Source organism: Trachymyrmex septentrionalis, unplaced genomic scaffold (assembly GCF_001594115.1).
Source record: "Trachymyrmex septentrionalis isolate Tsep2-gDNA-1 unplaced genomic scaffold, Tsep1.0 scaffold31, whole genome shotgun sequence".
Lineage (NCBI taxonomy): Eukaryota > Metazoa > Arthropoda > Insecta > Hymenoptera > Formicidae > Trachymyrmex > Trachymyrmex septentrionalis.
This window is the reverse complement of record NW_017305474.1, coordinates 760,948-780,360: the sequence shown is the minus strand read 5'-3', so window position 1 is coordinate 780,360 and position 19,413 is coordinate 760,948. Positions and strand designations below refer to the sequence as shown.

Here is a 19,413-nt window from a genome sequence, read left to right as displayed (position 1 = left end):
ATTTTATATCATTTAAAGATAGTTCTATGTCGCCTTCTAATAATTTCTCTCTCTGTTTTGGATATAGTAAATACTTTTATTTCAGAATTGTTAAAAATTCCATCCACAGTATATACAATATCTACCTACTTTGTGGGCTAGAGTCTAGGAAAAGTCAATACCGCTTTCTCTCGTCCACTTAAGACACAGGAACATGCATCTAACGAAAACTTCTTTTGCCGGCCATCTTCCCGAAAGTACCTTACGAGAAGCCGAAATTCGCAGTGAGACCGGTAGGAGAAGGAAGAAAAGTTTACGACGTGACACGTGTCGCGCATGACGAACCACAGCGAACACGGCCTATCCTTTCCATTTTCTTTTATACAACTGCCTGCCTCTCCTCGGCCCTCGTTCCTGCATAATGCATAAGACTGATGACTTCTCGCCAGGAGGAAATTTCATTATAGATTATATAATTTAAATAAACGCCGTGTCTCTCTCCGAGCTCCGTTTGACAAAAATTTGTTTCTCGCATTTTTACTGCAAAATTCATAAACCATAAAAGAGTTTAAAAAAGTAAAATTCTATTATTTTTATTCTGCTTTAAACGCGCGTGAATAGCTAGACGTACTTAGAATGCTAAAACAGCAATTACTTAAAATTTTATACGGGTTTTTATTATTATTGTATCGTCTATTAAAATTTTTATTTGTATGAGAAAATAAGTGTGCGTTTATATACCTCGACCTCAACGAGGGGAATATAGGGATGCAAAAGCGCTGATGTAAATGTAACACTTGTGAGAACATCATTGTTACGGCGCACGTGCGGACTCGAATTTCTTGCTGTCATAGCTGGTATGCTGACCGACATAATCGCGTTATAATTAACGTTGTAAAATGATTAACCGTGATCGATACAAAGTCGTTACATTGCGTATCACATTGCGATCCCTAAACGTAATAATTTATCATCCTGATCGTCTTTATGAACGGAAAGAGAGCAAAACAGAGAGACAATGCAAATTATATCTCTCTCAACTATAATATTATAGTCATATTAAATGAATATTGATTCAAGTTGCCTCATTAGCGAATTTCATTTAATTAAGCACCAAGTTTCAATTCTTCTTTTATTTGTGTTTTATCTTGCCTTCATTAAGAAACAAAATTATGAGAAATAAAGAACGTAAAATAAGCTGAATCATATAAATTAAAGTTTGCATTATTTTTACAGGTTAAAATGATTCAATTCGTTTCAATTTGATGTGCTATTTAAGGAAAATGGTTCTCAGTGTCCCAAATACGTCAAAAACGTTAAGCTGACATTTTAATAGCTCTCCGGATAATTCATGTAAAATTAAATCGACCGATCTATTTTGGGCGCAAACTGCACCGTTGGATTTGGTTATCGCTTAGCAACGGACGAAAATTTTTGGCTCACATTTGCTTCGCGAAAGATACTCCCGTCGCGCTCGTTCTGCTCCCGGACTGCGTAAGCCAAGGGGGTGCGCATCACATCGGGCACGTTTCGACGGGATCTCAAGGTGGAATGCTGAAATGTGCACGTGGCTTCAAGTTAGCATATAAATGAAATTCGCCACTACTCGCAGAATGTCAATGAAAGGCAGGTCTCTCGCGGATGTGCGCGTGGCTGTGTGCCGACGTGCTTTTACGCGTGTGTACGTAGAAAAATGTCGGTCAAAAACGCACAGCTGAAATGACTTTGAGTACAAAATGCGGATAGATCCTTTTTTTTTTCGACGTATAGAGAATATTTATAGATAATGCTTTTTAATATTTATAGATATCCTATTTTTCCGTTTTTTTTTTCCCGAGGGTTTGAAAGAAAATTTTAAACCGACATCTTCGATAATTCATCTATTTTTAATAAAATGCGATATCACGTCGAGTCTAATTTCCTGTAAGCCAAGTGGAAGAAAATTCACGCTTGCATTTCGCGCATATCACGATCATTTATTGTTAATTGAGTCGGCGAAGCGGGACAGTCGATATCCTGTTGGTGAACGACGATACGATCCGGCGGTCGTTGGCGGAATGCGAACGAGCCACGAGGTTTTGTCGGCGAAATAACGTGTCCGGCGAAATATCCGCACGTTAGGAGAAGCGCCGCGGATGGACAGGCGCTTTCGTTGTATACGGAAAACGATTTCGACGTGTCTGCCTTTTTCTCTTTCTGTCCTGGACAAACGTGAAGTCTCCGATGGATTCCTATTATTCGAGGCGCGTCTCCGCGCGAAGAAAACCAGTTGTCATTAAAGCGACAGCCTGTCGATTAGATTGGACGGCTACGCGGATCGAACAGTAATTTCGTTTTCGATTCTCGCGTGGAAAGAGAAGAATTAAATCGCACAACGCAAAGTGTTTAACGGTAAAATATCCTTTAATTCTAGTACGTTTCTCTCTCTCTCTCTCTCTCTCTCTCTCTCTCTGCAGTTGTACAATATTTAGTCCATCCATCAAATCAAGTTATAATGGATGAGTGGAGTTAGACATTCAACACGACTCTTTTTAAGAAAAGAGATACTTTGATATACTGAATTAAAATGTCTAATATTGCTGTAATAATGGTTAAAAATGCCAAGTAAATACCAGATGTTCAAATAAAAAAACATTTCGCTGTTCCAGTCATGGATAATTGAAAAGCTTTTTTAAATTTTTTTAAAAAACGTTTTAATAGAAAAACATTGTTTGTACATTGACTACAATATTTCTTATTTCCTGTAAAATTTAAAATAGTTGGATGTAACGTTCTTTCAAGATCTTTAATTAATCTCTCTCGATAAAGATTAGACATCATTAAATAGAAAAATCAGTAGAAATATTTTCATAAATTAAATTAGATTATATTGAAAGATCATTTCTGTTGATTCATTAAATGAAAATGTGATTGCAATATTATCGAATGTGTAGTTTACGTTATGTAAAATTTACAGTGCGCTAAATAGTGCACTGTAAAACGGCGCTGAGTCATTATAAGTTTAAACTAGTTTCAACGTAGCCATTATCGGCATTAACGAAATTTGACGAGCTTATACTGATTCTTCTGTACTGTGTGAAACTGTAATTCTGAGTCTCTAAGGTTTAAGTCGTGAAGTGCCAAGTATATCCCGTGCATAGTTTTCCTCGTATCGCATTCTGGCGAGGAATTTTCGCGACGTAAAATAACATTACAGCGTTTGTATATTAATTGCAATTAATATGTATAATAATTTGAGTATGTGCTTTATAAAAAAAAATACATATTACATAAACGGAAAAAAACGGTTTTGCTAGTATCTACAAATTTAACTTCGATACAGATCCGAAAATAATTTTGTTTGGATTAAAATAAATATAGGACGCGCTTAAAATGGTTTGCTAGAATGTTAAAACTTTTTGTAGTATTATCATTAATATTTTCTGCATGTTCTACATATGTAATTACATTAATGGTTCAATAAATTTCTTTTTATAGTATTTAGCTTTCTTATCTGTATTTAGCTAAATTTTTAGATATTTTAACAAAATCATTCTTTCCTTGTATCCTTGTATGTATTAAAATCATTATATAAATATATTCTCTAAATTCTTTGGAGTAGAATTCTCTAAGAGTAAAAACCGAGCCGATCTTTGAAGAAAAAGGCTCAATTTTCAATCTTTAAGAGTGAGATTTCACTCTTTAGATTTACTCTAAAAGTTTTAGAGAGTACATACGCATAATATTTCTCTGTAATTTTTTATTACTCTGTAATTTTTTTAGTACACTGTAATGTTCATATCAATTGCAATTAATTTTTCAAAAACGGACGCGAGATAAATATTATATGCATTTGGAAAATAAAGATTTTACATTCTTGCTGCCGTACAATCATTTCGTGTTAGTGCAATGGGCTGCTAAAGGGGTAATGTTCTTTTCGTATTGAGTTCAACGCACACCGTTATCAAACGCATTTGATCGGGACTGCAGGTGTAATAAGGTAAGTAATTAAGGTTCAGCGATGGCGATCGAGTCATGTCCGTCGCAGCTGTCTGACCCGAACCGGCCTTTTTCACTGCGCTGCGATGGCGACGTTAACGCGAGGTAATTCAGCGGATGGACGAGGAATTTTGTATCGACACATAGGGCAGCGTGTGAGCGTTCGATCGACGAGTTACGAGCCAGTAGTACGATCGATACTATCGCGTTACACTGAGACTAACGGAGACGAATGGCCACGGCTGATCGGGAGACGTCCGGACTTTTATTCCCGCTGCGCAAATAGCAGCTTATCGAGTGCAAGAGTATCGTAATTTTCTGTTCGCTGATGGATGAGCTCGAATTAGGGAAACAGCGGAAAGTGTATGATATATGAACAACGCAGATAAATCGTTCATAAATCAGTCATTGTCAAAGGTTGATATATTTAATAAATAACAGGCACGAAACAAATTAGAAAATAATGATAAATCTGATAAAAAAATTTATTTTCTTTTCTATAAAATATTCATAATATCGGAAACATGTAATGAACGGAAACGTATAATATTTGAGATGATTTATATATAGTTCGATATTGCTGCTATTCCGTCATTTATCGTTATTAATGTCAAATAATAAGAATACAATTCTCTTGTTTCTCTTTTTTACTTGTCACCAATTTCTTCTTCTTTTAATCATCTTGCAAAATGTCTTGTCTCAAGCGAAACATTTTCTTTTACGAGCGCAGTATGACGTTCGCAGCCGTTGATGGTATTCTCACGTCATTAAAATTTAATAAAGACATCAAAATGCTTCCATTCTCTACCTCCGCTCCGCACCGAATATCGCATTCAGGATAACCGTCTGCGATGGTTTTCGTCGGTTCGACGCTGACGCCTCTCCTCGCCAGGTTCTGAAAATGGCTTAGACCGGAATTTAAGCGCGGCCAAATAAGCTGCCCGTTTCAGGGCAACGGTCGTTCCCGGATAATGCGATTTATCGGCGTTCTGCGCAATGCAGCGAAAACGGGCGATGAATATCCGAACGGAGATCGGATGCAAGGGGAGAGAAAGGGAGAGAGAAAGAAAGAGAGAACGGGTTGGGCTACCATGAATTGATCGACGAAAAGGAGAAATTCGACCCCCTCCCCCCAAGCCATTTTCGTACGAGCGTGTACGCCTCAAGTTCCTATCGTACGATATCTCTGAAGAATGCATTTCGTGCAGCCTTCCTACGAACGGTTGCTATTCTATTTCCCTCGAATTTTCGTTACGTCGACTTTATTAGCTAAATATAAACCATTAAAGTAAGTAAATTAACTTCGAAATAAATTATCAATAAAAAAAACCAACAATAAAAAAAGTATTGATATATCAACTTATAAATTTGCACTCTTATTTTCTTTCCTATATAAAATATTTATAATATCGAAAACACAATGGATAATTATAAATATATAAGATGATTTGCGTGTAAGTTTGACGTTGCTGTTATTCCGTCATTCATCGTTATTAACAACAAAAAATAATAATGTAAAAATATAACGAAAGCAGCTTGATTTCTATTTTCCGTATGTATTCACTAACGAAAGAGTCGAAAGGTAATGCACATTTGTACAATATTGCAGTTTAATTTAATTCCAGCGCGCGTGAGAGCGGAAAAGCGCTAGTTATCTGCCAGTTTCTGCCAGTTTATTATTCACGAGTTAAGCGAGTCCGCGATACTTCTTTCCCGTGACGCCATGGCGCAATACAAGCACTTTAATAACGGCATCGCCCTGGTTCTCTCTCTCTCTCTCTCTCTCTCTCTCTCTTTATTTCTCTCTGTTTGCATAGCCCTGCGGAGCGACAGAGTGCAGCCGATCCCGTGCCTACACTCGACCATTTGCATAAAACAGGTCGCTATTTATCGCCTCCTTGGAATAATGAAACTTTACCGGAAGCGATTCTGTCGCGTGCACCTATTCTGTGGAACTATTACAGAGTATTCGCCGGCACGATTCGCCGTACCGAATGCGAAGGAACGGTACGAAAGTAACGCAGTCGACGGTGGAAAACAATTTGCCCTGGCTGCGTGTATTAGCGCGTTTCGAGAAACACCCGCTCCTACACGAAGGTACGGAAAATGCAAAAACTGCCTCCCGGAAACTATTGAGTTAAATAGCTTACGTTATGAAATTAAGAAAAGATATGTATGAAATGCGCTACGAAAAATAATTAATAAAAATCCTATTTATCCCGATAATTTTAATTTCGACAACTTACACAACTCTCTAAAATCTTTTTGGAATGAAATCTAACTCTGAAGCTAAGCTTTTTTTTTCACCATCGCACTGCCCCAATTGTCGCTCTTTAGAATTAGAATTCTATTTTGAAGATTTTAGAGAGAAAATGTGACGTGAATGAGCCAGTGGACAAGCAGGAAATCAGAAATGATCGAGATGCATTTTGTAGCCCGGACGACGCGGCGCTTCTCGAACCAGGTTAAACGAAACACCGACGGAACTCTCAACGACGGTATTTTAATAACGAGCCCTTCCATCCACGTTCGGTCTCTCACATGTCGTTCGTAATACATAGTACAGTTGTGCTATGCCGTCGCCGGAGAACCGCCCGTCTCTCTCTTTCTCTCGCGACGATGTCCTGCGATTTGCATGAAATTGGAGACCCCCCACGACGAGGCTGGCACGTATACGCCGATCTCTCGTTAGAATGGAAATCGCGGATTGAAATTTTCAGTAGCGCACAAACGCGGAGGCGGCTGTACACGTGTACACGGTAGGTGTGCACGAGTTTCGTGCACGCGGCGCGTGATCACCGTGATACGACTTGAGCTGCACTCTTGAATACAAGCCGGGCTATGCGCTGAAAAATAAAATAAGCTATCCCGAAGATTTCGGCGAATAGAAATTTCTTTAACACCCCCGATAGACACCCTCTAATCCGGTTCGCGTCTATCGATCGCATATTTCATTCTTCGAGAAGAGAGAAGGGGCTGAACTGAGAAGGGGGAAACTTTTTAGCTACTTTCTTTCCTTCGGAGGAACAAAAAAATTTACATCTATGTATTCAATAACGTCAAATGATAACCAATTTGAATCATTTCTATACATCACTGCTATACTTAATATGTTGGCAATTTAATTAAAATAATGGAGTTAAACATTATTACAATTTAATTCAGAAAATATACTTTTTATTCAAATTTAGTGTATTATTTACTAAATATGTATCTTAATATTAATGCGTATGTTAATATAAATGTGAGTGATTAACTATTCGATACGTTGTTAATTTAATTAAAACAATAGAACAATTTAATTCAAGAAATATACCTACTTTTGACTCAAATTTTAGTTTATTATTTATTAGAAAAATATGTTAATATGATTGTGTTGCTTATTTCAAAACTAAGCAATTCAACCACGGAAATGGTTTGATTATTCATTTTAACACACATGAAAGTTAAGCCTAAAGCACAATTAAAAGACACAGGCAACAAAAAATAGGAAATAACAGATTTCAATTTATTTAGAACACATGGTTTCTAACAAGTTAAAATCTGTTATTCCATGTTCCTATTATCTGTGCTTTATTTAATTCAAAAGACTAGGTGTTACTATTGTTTTTTTTTTGACATCTAACATTGTATTTTGTCAAAAAATTTTCTCTAAGTACTTGCGATTATAGCAATTTTAAGACAAATGTTATAAACTTTAACGCGGTACGCTACGATATGATGACGTCAGATTTACGTTTATACACGTGTGATACGATTTAATTATATTAGAGTAGTTCTGTGATACAGTTTTGTCAGTCGAATCGCGCATTTCTATGCGCGGAACGTAAACCAGGGAATATTCCGCCACAATTTCAACCGTATGTCTCGCACGGCTTAGAAAGTCGTTGCTGTGACATAAAATATAAATGTGTATCGATTTTACATCCACGGAAATACGTGCGACACGATGTCACAGTGAATAGTTACGTTTTCTCCATACCTTCGACTGCATTACGTCTTCGACAATGTTTCCATTTGTACGGTATATTGCCGAGGACGTATTCAATACCAGATGCATCCTGAATCGAATAAAATGTATCTGACGTCTCGCGCGATTCGGCGTACCGCGATATCAGTTCTATTACTTTTCGTTGTTATATAAAAAGAACCTTTCTTCTTTCTCTTATTATTAAATCTTCCTTCTTATTTAATTTCATTCTAATATAACTGAATGAAAAGGTGGCGCTAAATTTTATTTAAGCACAGTGAGAATAAATTGCCAATTTATCATTCGCAACTGGCAAGATTTATTCCGGACAGAGAGAGAGAGAGAGAGAGAGAGAGAGAGAGAGAGAGAGAGAGAGAGAGAGACGGAAAGAGGAAAGCGATCAATAATCCCTAATGATAGTTCGATCTGAAACCGCGAATAGTAACGTTGAAACTTTTATCAACTACCGAGCGTAGGCGACGTGGAGTCTCTACATAAATTCACCGACGTATGCGCCGATGCATGTGCAGGCACCAAGGGACGCCGCATTATTTATATGCCCGCGTTCGACGTTATACTCGTAGGTATACTCGCGGCCATAAGCTCGCTCTCGCGTGTGTCTTCTCGTGAACGCCGTTCGCAAACACGCACGCACACACACACACACACAACGCCACAAGTGGAGTCCCTTATAATTGTACGAGGACTTCCAAGCTCGTTGCCCCGAATGTGACACACCTTAACTGTACGGCATTTACCCCCCCCCCCCTCCGTAGTATTACATTGCTGTGGAATCTTGCCTAATATATCGCGTGTCGCAAATTCGGCTGCGCTTTCCCCGTTTGTAAATTTATTAAGAAACTTCCGAGCCGCTGTTCATCGACATATCCGGCTGCTGTTTCTATTCCGGGCGCTCTCTGCAGTTCAGTCTGGCTATTTATCGATTCGTACCACTTCCATCGCCGCGGATTCATGCGCGATGAATAAAAGAGAAGAAGAATGACGGGCACAAATATGATCTCGGGGTCTCGTCATTCGAATATATCTAGATTCGTTTCATTACTATATGAAGTCCGCGGCAGCGAATTGAATTGAATTTAAAAAATTTAATAGAAGTCTGCCTTAATCGAACTTAATCGAAGTAAAGATAATTTCTTTTATTCGTGCCGAACGCGAGAATTCAAATCACGACTCTGATATAAACAATTTATATATATGTCGGACAGATCAATTCTAGCTGGCTCACGCGTCTCAAAGAGATAAAGATAGAAACGGCGCAGCCGTTATATTGAAAATCCTTTGTTATATTGAAAGCCGTTGTATTGAAAATCGACGAAACGTGCCCGAGTTTATTTCGAGTCGTTCGACCCCGCCTCTTAGTTTACTCGTGCGATTTTCAACGCGTGATCGACGGCGATGTCGCGGGACAAAATTTCAAGACTTCGGTTCGGAAGGAAGATAAAGACAGCCAGGAGCTGTCGTTGGGGTACGTTGCAGGTAACGACGTTAGGAGATTACGGCGCAGCGTTGACAACGGCGACGTAGTCTATCATAAATTTCCAGGTCGTATACTCAGCCAGACGGGACGTGACAGGCTTGAGGATACTACGCGTGAGTGCATAAAAATTCTAGAGTACGTTGTGTGAGTTTTAGATTCAATCGCGTTTTAAAGAGAACTTCTTTACGAGCGTCATTCCGTCCTGTTTGGAGCAAACGTAATCCGTATATCGTTAACTTCCATTGTAATTTTTAACGATGTCATGTAAATTAATGCTATTTAGTATTGTATTTAAGAATTTGCGTTAAATCCGCACTTTTAAAAATCTACGAATCTAAAAATAATCTTTATTCTTATATATACCTATGTACAGAGTGTTTGGAAAATAATGACAAATCTTTTGCACAGGGCAAAATGAATTAAACCGAGAAGAAACGTCCTCTACCATTTTGTAATTTTTGCAATAGTTACAAAATATTAATTGCTAGAAATTGCCGAAAATTGGTCTTTAATAATTTTTTACTCAAATACTATCGACTTCACAGACAAACTGCAAGAGACAAAATTGTTTATTTTCTTCTTATATAGAGCTCTAAGAATTTTTCAAGAATTTTTTCAGAATTTTTTATATCAACATCATTATGGTTTTTGTGGTTTAAATTTAAAACATTAAAATTAACATGGTGTTAAATCCGTACTCGTACAAATTATAAGAATTTTAATGAAAATGACTTTTAGTATTATGTAATTTAAAAAATATTGCAATTCACATTGTATAATATTAAAGAAATATATTAAATAATCATTTAAATATAATTATCAAGGAAATAAAAATAATTATTTCGTTATTGTTTCAGCTTAATAGTGTTCAAAGAAAACCGTGTTGCCGTCGCTATTAATATCGCGCGCCACGATGCAGCAAATGCACTGAGTTTCTCTCAACACACGAGTTAGCGTCACGAACCTGTCGGAGGATCGCGGGAAACACTCCCCTTCCGTGCATCTCGTTCTGAAAACGAGCGTGGCAAAATCATGGAAGGAGGTGTCAGAGGCGGCGCGCTTTCCTTCGGAAGGACCTCACGTGGAGGGTTGCGGTCGCAAGGCTGCCACGGAAACGGAAACGAAAGAGGAGGCGACGGAGAGTAAGGTCTCGAGGAGAGAGTGCGAAACGAGAGGGAGAAAGGACGGAGATCGTGATGGAGAAAGAGCGAGAGAGAAAGAGAGAAGGGATGAGTTTTCCTCCAAAGAAAAGCTGCCTTAACAAAGGCGCCTTATTTCACGCCCAATGTACCCCGCCTCAGACACGATCGTTAAGATACCTATCCCTGTGAGGTGTGAGGTGTTCCTCCACGCTCCTTTCCACACCCCACGAGTTCCTTTCCTTCTTTCCTTTCTCTTTGAGATCCTCGAGAATGGCGGGTCGTTCTTTATAGGTTTGTGTTTCCTACCTGCACGAAGTGCCCGCACGATCGCTATCGCGACGAGATATTCGCAAATGTGCGACGATTCTTTAATTTCACATGACATTTTCTGGATTCTAGAACTGTCAATTTGTTTCAATCAAACGTATGCTCTTTTCTCTCGGCGAACGTTTTATTCAAGATTTGCTCCTCGAAATTCTAAATTATAATAAACTCCCCTCCCCGCGAAAAAACGTATTGTATTAAAGATCACGGCGATTTCTGATCCGAGAATGGCTTATCATTAATCAATGAAAATAAAAAGAAAAAGGGAGAGAAGAAGACCTAATGGTATGAAGATGAGAAATGGACAGTTATAGCTGATAAAAAAGATTTATTGTATCATTCTCTCCTTCCCTTCTTCTCTCGCCTCGAGCCTGCTCCGATATACCGTAGGTACCGGGTGTTTCGCAATTCGCACCCAAATGGCGCCCGACGCGACGCACCTTTCCTTATGGGTTTATGCTTCCTGAATGGAGCTGAGCCCGGGGGACTTTATCGGAATATCGGTCGACAACGTCGTTACGAGGCGTCGCTTTGTGCAGTTGGCGCGATTATGTGTGTACTCTGCCCGCAAGGGTTGTTCGCGAATACTCAGTATCGCACCACCGTTCACCAGGAGGATCATATGGCGGACGGGACGATAATGACGCGATAATAAAAATAAAGAGAGCCGGCCACTCCCTCGCTACGATAGACCGCACTGAGCGAAGTGGAGTGCGGTTGGAGTCGTCCGGTGGTATTGCGCGGAACGAAAACGCACGCTCGTGACGAAATTTGTTTTTTACGAGCCGGGACAGACGTATTTTCGGCACGGCAATTTCTTCTCTCATTTTTATTCCACATTCCCGAAATACGAAAATCCTTTTTCGGGGAGGCCCCTGCTATATCTCGCGCGACACTCCGTGTGTCGCACGGCTGATTTACGGCGAACTGTAAATGTAAGTTTGACAGCTGGTTTTTATCGAATGGCTGAAAATAACAGAAACGCGAGAGCGGCTTTTATTATTTCGCGACCTGTGCTCTTTCTCTCCGAATTTGTTTACTCAATTTTTCATGCGGTAGCTGCCAATAGAAAATTGTGGAAGCAGGAATTGGGTTCTCCGCTAACTCGTTATTCAATCGGTTTTATCGGGAAGGCGATATAGCGTGAAAAAAAATTCAATTTTGTGAGAGGAGAAAAAGTTATTTTGTAAAAGCAAGTGTAAAAGAAATTGATTTCTCGTTGGCGTAACCGCGGTCGCCTTTGCTGCAACGCTCGATTAGATTTTTTATATCGGCAAGATGCTCGATCTTCCTACGATCTCTCTTCTTCTCGAATTTTCGAAGGACGATTATCCAGAGATGAGAGCGAAGAAACGTATATAAAACCGAAGAATGTGATATAAGTGAATATGGACGGTGGATTGTAGCCGTGTTTTGCCACCGGCCAGATAAGCTGTCAGCCACCGATGAAGATTGATGTATCCCGCATTAATCTATAGCTTGTCTACTCCATTTTTTCCGTCATAACCAGACTTACTCTTTCATGAGAAATAATGCGAGTACAACGCAACGCTTGATCATGTTATTTCATTTCTACACTCTAAAAAATAAGATATAGATTTAATACTACACAGTGTCTATATAATTAACATGATGGGTTTCAAATCCACACACCGTAATAGTGTGAATATAAACATCAAAGATTTTAAATCCACACCGTGTTGGTTTAATATTAAGGTGAGAATTATATAGACACTGCAGTGTGTGCTAAATTTACATCCATATTTTTTAGAATGTAAGATGGTCCGTGCTAGATGAATAATCTATGAAAAATACTTTTTGCCATAAAAGAATAGAAGTTTCTCTTGAAATTCTACAAAACTTAATATATATGGTTCGTTCTTTCTTCAAGAACTTGTGTAATCTTTGCAATGCTTCTCAGAATATGTGTTTCTGTTTGATTTATTGGTGTCTAAGTAGAAGTTCGTCGAGAAATTGTAAAGAGAGTATTTAATTTTAACAGTAACGACACGTGGAGAGGGAATTATCTTAGACATTGCAGTGTAGCATAACTTTTGTTATCATAACGGAAACTAGTGATGCGAAATCGTGAGAGTCGCGACATAACTCAGCTCTGTGCACACATCCAGTCCGATAATCTCGTTTCGCGCGTTATCAGCGCTTCCTTTTTCGCGTGAAAATTTCCACTTTTCATCGATGGTACCTTGCGATGAAACGCGATTTACTCCGGAGCTACGACTCCGTAACGGTTTTGAATTTCATGAGAATACGTCCGGCGAGAGGCAAGCTCGTTGAAAAAAAAAGAAGCGAATAGGAGGGAAATGCATACGACATTTTACTGAATTTTTTGAGTAAATGTAAAATTAAAGCATTTTTAATTTTAATGGCAGCGCTGTGCGCCTTTGCAGACTTCTAATTTTTTAATTTGGCTCTTTATACGTGCATCGACTATCTTTTTATTTGACGAAGAAAATGTATTTCCTCGTTAATATTCCTTTGCTCTTTGCCAACCGCTCCGGTGGATATATGAAGAGATCCGGCTATTAAAAACGCCACGACGCTTTTATCCTACTTTTTTAAGCATTAAATAATTTCTTGCTGCAAATGATTTTTCAAGCATAGCCGTTTCGCGAAAATGTTTTATTCCACTTTTCTACGACATTCTGTAATAGGATACCTAACATAAATTATCAATAAATCCAATTCTTTTTTCTATTTAAAAACCTTAAAATATCTAGTAATTCTGTAATCTAGAATGATTTATTTTATAAAAATTTTGAGAAAAAGAGGTATATATATATATATATATCTTTTTCTATTACAGGAGTTTAACAAAAAAATCACTTGACCAGACTCCATATATTAGGGTCTTCAAAAACATCTGAATTGTTTTTTCAACGCTACGTATCTTTAACGATTTTATCCTGCATCGTGTCTTATTTTCGGCAACATCATCTAATTATCTATAAATTCTCTCCTGCCCGCTGATTATGCAATATATGAATATATTTTCGAATAGGACAATTTGAAGTAAAGATTTTGTTTCAAAGAACACGCTTTCTCTTTCCCTCCACGTAGCCGATGAGTTTCCCTCATGCACTTTGCCGCCAACGTAACCCGTTTGGTCTCGGGACGTCACCTTCGCCCTATCGCGAACAAGGTCGGAGATTGTAGATGGCGAATCGACAGTGGTATGAGAGATAGCGCGGGGCCCGGACAAAGTTTGTCGCAAGTTTAGATTGAGTTCAATCTCCGAACACAGTTATATCGCACGCAGCATACACACACACACACACACACACACACACACACAAATGAATGTACCGTGCCACCTCCCTCGCACCTTCTAGCCTATCGTGGCTCAACCGCTGGTCCTTTCTCGGCTCCTTACACCCCAGTACGGCCAGCTTATCGCCTAATAGCCAGCCGGAGGTGAAAATGTCGAGACGTTTCGAGCCCAGACCCGCCGTATTCGAGTTCACGTTTCTATGCCTTCTGGCATCGCGTCCCACCCCTTCCGCTTCAAGAAGGTGACAAAGTAGCTGTCCAAAGTAGAATTGTGTGGTGTGGTTCCGCAAAGTTTTTCCTTTTCCTAGAAACTATTGACGCCGGGATGCTTATCAGCGAAAGCGGTTTAACCTCACCTCGCTACGTAATGAGTGCCTCGTCGAGAGTTCAACGCAACCGCGTGGTTACTGGGGTGGTTTGCTAATGCATTTCAGAGATTGCAGTACATTGCGTGCAGAAAGTTGATGATTTCACGAGAGCATGCAGAATATACAGGACGAAATGATCTAACACACGGAAAGGACAGTTTTGCAAAAAGTATCTAAAAATTTGGGTACAGAAAATTTAGATACAGAAAATTACTTTGTTGAATCATCAAAATAATTATATAGGATTCAAACTGGTTACTAAAATGTTAAAATATTTCGCAGCATTATTTATCTTGAGATTTCTACGTTTTTATCATTATTTTGATAATCTATTACAAATTTATTTTCACAGGTTTGTGTCTATTTAATTTTTAGATTACTTCAGGAAAATTCTTTCCATATGTATATATCAACGATATTCATAAAAGAAAAATATAAAAATCTATCATAAAGAAATATCGAATTGTTCGGAGAATAAAAAAAAAAACATTATTCTTATATTCATAAAGTTATCGCACGACTGAGCGTATCTTAAATAATAACGCAATTTATTTATCGCAGACTCGTCGAATGAAAGCAAAGTTACCGGAATTTCGTCGCAGCATCAGTGCAATCGTGGCAGCATTCCGAAGACACATGGGGCTCTACTCCCGATGTGTCAAGCGCTTAACGATGTAACGTTGCGTACGTTAAGAGCACATCACGTAAATCAAGTTAACGTGGTACCGCGATGAAAGCCTTCGCTGTCGGCTCGTCGTCGGTGAAATTCGCTTTTCGTTCTTCCCTTGCCGCGATGCCCGTAAAATTCGATCAGGAACGCCGTATTCCCGTTGGCTGATAGCGTCATTACCTTACTTCGCCATTTTGCCGACAACACAGCGAACAAGGGAGCTACACACAGCGTGTAGGAAACGAATCGCGCGTTCCCCCTAGGAATTTTGTGGGCTGAACTTTCTCGCGTGTATCACGTTCAATGGCGGACAGAAATGTCTAATAATACTTTTGTTTCACTAGTATATGTACCGCCGCGCGCATCCACCCTGAAATAAATTCTATTCTAGCTTCCTGAGCTTCGTTTTGAACCAAAGTCTCTCTTTTTTCCAAACGTTTCTAAAATCGCGCGGCAGACTTTTCATTCTTTTTTTAACGGACATTGTCGCGCATTACGCTAAAAGCGTAAGGGAATAAACTTGGAGAAAAATATGAAAGAATGGAGATTGACGATCCAAAAGAAAGGAACTATTGAGAAGAAATAGTACGACGTGGAGGCAACCAGACGTTGGGCGTTTCCTTAATTGCATTTTTATGCTCGCCCGGATTTCCGGGTCGGCGAAAGGGTCTAAGGGTCCAGAGGAAAGGAGTTTTTATTATATTAAAGGCAGAAACTCTCTTACAATCTCGCGGCTAACCATTAATGCGTTCTGACTCTTCTACAAAACGAATGAAATCGGTGTAACGTGATCTTTGCTTAGTCGGATAATTTCAAGTATGGAATATGTCTATATTGGTCGATAAAAGAATAAGAAATATAGAGGATATTATAATAATAAAAACAATGAGAATTTTACTGGACCGTATATTTGAAAATTCAATAATAAGAAATAGAAGTAATGGCCGTAACAGTCAAAGCTAGATCTTTAATGCTTAAATAATTCAATCTGAATTACTATATATACACTTATTGTATATATTTATAGTCTTTCGAACTGCGCGTCGAATTGATTTTCCGGACTTATAAACGTACTACTGCAGTAATATCGTTAATTAAATTGACAAGCAATTTTTAATCATTTGATGCTCAATCTGGCATCTTATTAAAAAGATGTTAATATGCTGAAAAATTGTAAATAAATTTGATATTAATAAAATTTAATAAAATATTAATAAAGATAAAACCTGAACCCGATAAATTATTCATCAAGAAACTAATCAAAATTAGAATGTATTTTTCACGTTCCGTTGTTTCATAATTCAGAGTATATAATTACTAAAACATAAAATTTCAATCAGATATCTTTCAAAGTGAAACATCTTGAACGAAAGAGCGAAGAGATACTCAAAACTAATTATGAAAAAAGTCTGGCTGGAGAGATGAATCTAATTTCAATCTTAACTGAAAGTAGATTGCAATTGAAAGACGATCGTCTTGACCTTTCGGAAAATCTCGTTTCCACAATTAATGAAGACGTAAGTTCAACAATCTCTCTCAGATATTATGAAGTATCAGAAAATAAGCAGATTTGTGTAAAAATAATAAAAGTCAATGCTAAAAACGGGAAACGTTGTGCAACATCCATATGTCTCTTCCGCAAGAAATTAAAAATTAATTACGCTCGAACATCTGAAGTCTCAAACAAAAGCGATCGGATCATTGTATAATACGTTACATAAGATATAATGATAATCGGACGTGGTTCTGTGTACTTTGTAACTTCATAATTTTTTCACAACATAATTAGCGTACTATAAGAGTTTCCTTATTCCGTGGGTGCATTCTGAATTACGCATGATGTATTATTTTTCCTTGCTGTTTTCCAAATAATAAAGAAGGATAAAATGATATAGCACGCGCTTCATGCGTAACTTGGAACGCACCCCGGATTACAACTCTTCTCCGTCACGTTTCCGATTTTATGAGCGGAATCGCGTTTCTGTGTTATCCTAAATATCCCCGGAAACTCGATAGCGTAGTTGAACAATGGAACAGAGTCCCGATGGAAATACGAGAAAGAAGAGAGAAGTGAATTCCGGCTGAACGGGGGCTGCACCGAATTCATGTAACAGTGGCGAATAAGTTCGAACTGTCTTGTAACATCGACCGTCCGTTCTATTACTTTCTCTCTCTCTCTCTCTCTCTCTCTCTCTCTCTCTCTCTTCAGCCCCTATCTTCTCGCTTTTAGATTTATTGAAATTTTATGCGGTATCCCGATGAGGTCCGACTCGAAAGTTTTATCGATGGCCGCGATGGGTGGTCGGACCTTATATTACGCAGAAAAAAAAAGAGGGACGAGGGACCGGCTTCTATTTTGCTGCTGGAAGCCATATTCCGTTTCCCTGCGTTCCAGAGAAAAAGAGAAAGAGACTCCCGGATACCTCAGTTGGTCGAGATGAAAAAATAAAATCCCAATAGAAGGCTACTTTCTGATTCATGATCATGGTTACACGTATTTCTTTTTGCTAACAGGATTATATCGAGATAATTCTTTCAAATATCGGAAGTACTGTAAGTCTCTTCTAGATAATCACTTTCATATTTTTGGTTGTCACTTTTATCGCTTCCGTGTGGAAAGAAATCCTGAATAGCTTATAAAAAATTAATTCTGCGTTATCGAAAGTAAAAACGCGATAACGTACGTTGACATATTTTTCTGTCGAAACGACGATACTTTTATCGTATTCTCGTCCTATCGCGCCCTTAATTTCCACACGCGGCAATATCGTTCTATCAACGTGCATCGGAAACCATTTATCGAACGCCAAAGTGTATGTGTGTGCGCGCGCGCGCGTGAGAGAGAGAGAGAGAGAGAGAGAAAAAGAGAGGAAGCAAACGTGACAGAGCTAATGGCACTCACCCTAGGTTATGGTTGTCCGTGTTGTCGGGAGCATCGTCCGTCACGGAATCCTGCGTCAGGGGGCCCTGGGTGACATCCACCCCCATGCTGCCCAGATCCAATGTGGCGTAGGTTCTGCGTGCTTGCACCCTCGTTCCTCCTCCCCCGCCGCCGCCAGTTACCTCGCCGCTTCTGCCACCGCCACCGACCAATTCCTGATACAATTCATCGTACAGAGAACTACCGTTTCCATTGCTGTTCAGAGCATCGTCCAACCGAGCTGGATCCAGGTGATAGTTGGGATTTTCGAAGGAAAGGAGGCCGTTTTCTGAAAGCAGAACGAAACTTTCCGTTAAAAATATGTTCCACAGTTATTTGAAATATACTGGAAACGTATATTATCTACACTTTTTTCTGTAACCTATATAAAAATAAATAAAAATTTGTTATCATAAAGTATATATGCATGTTTTATTATTTTTATATGTGCCTGCTTAACTGCTACATATATACGAAATGAAACGATCGAAGATATTATCAATGCAAAACAGCCCCGTTGTATCGACGGGAATTATTCAGACAATTTTCAAAGCAATTTTTACGATAATCCTCATCGATCGCGCAAATCGAGCGTAGAGATGAAACATAAAACGGCGAAACGAATAATCAAGAAAGAATAAATATCACGATTTTTAAAAGTCCCTATTGTAGCGGTTTATTCGAAAAGAGTTACAAGAGAATGTCTCTATGGCGGGATATTTTGAGGTTTTAAAGCACAACAAAAAAAAAAAAAAAATTGAAAACTGCTTTACATATAAGATATAAGGTGGGTTTCATCCCTTTATATCGACCCAACTGATATTTTCTAAATTCATGTATTTACGTAATCTATACGTATACGAAGAGAGAGTTTCATTAAAATTAAAATTAACACTTCGAGAGATTTATTCGTTAGAAGCAATTGTATCGCGCACTCATCGTCAGAGAATTAGGCATCGATTTTGTGAGACGCATGCGTAGCTATTCGCCGTTCTTTCGCTGACGTGACTGCACGTGATAATAAGGTGAGCCCCGTTTTCTCGAGGAGAGTATTACTTCGCAGAAATCTCGTACGGCCTCATTATTTTGCGTGGCGTGCGACGCCGCGCCACAACTATGCGCGGTTTCGCGGCTTTAAATACCAACGGATAACGAACGGCTCAAAGGTCAAGGCTCCAAGTTATGGCAGACCATGGTAGCAGATGCGATCGACCGCAGCTGCCGGGGCATGCACGGGACGTCGCCAAAGGTCGTCCGATACACGGTATTGATACGC

The 19,413-nt window shown here is 38.9% G+C and overlaps 1 protein-coding gene across 7 annotated transcripts in view; it reads right to left on the bottom strand.

Moving 5' to 3' along the window:
• Positions 1-19,413, bottom strand: part of LOC108749711 (protein Fe65 homolog) — a 185,912-nt gene that overhangs the window by 39,121 nt on the left and 127,378 nt on the right. For all 7 annotated transcript variants that reach the window (XM_018488616.1, XM_018488615.1, XM_018488619.1 and 4 more), the window contains one exon: positions 18,120-18,426. In XM_018488616.1, the coding sequence (XP_018344118.1) occupies positions 18,120-18,426 (307 nt within the window). The remainder of the gene's footprint in view (positions 1-18,119; positions 18,427-19,413) is intronic.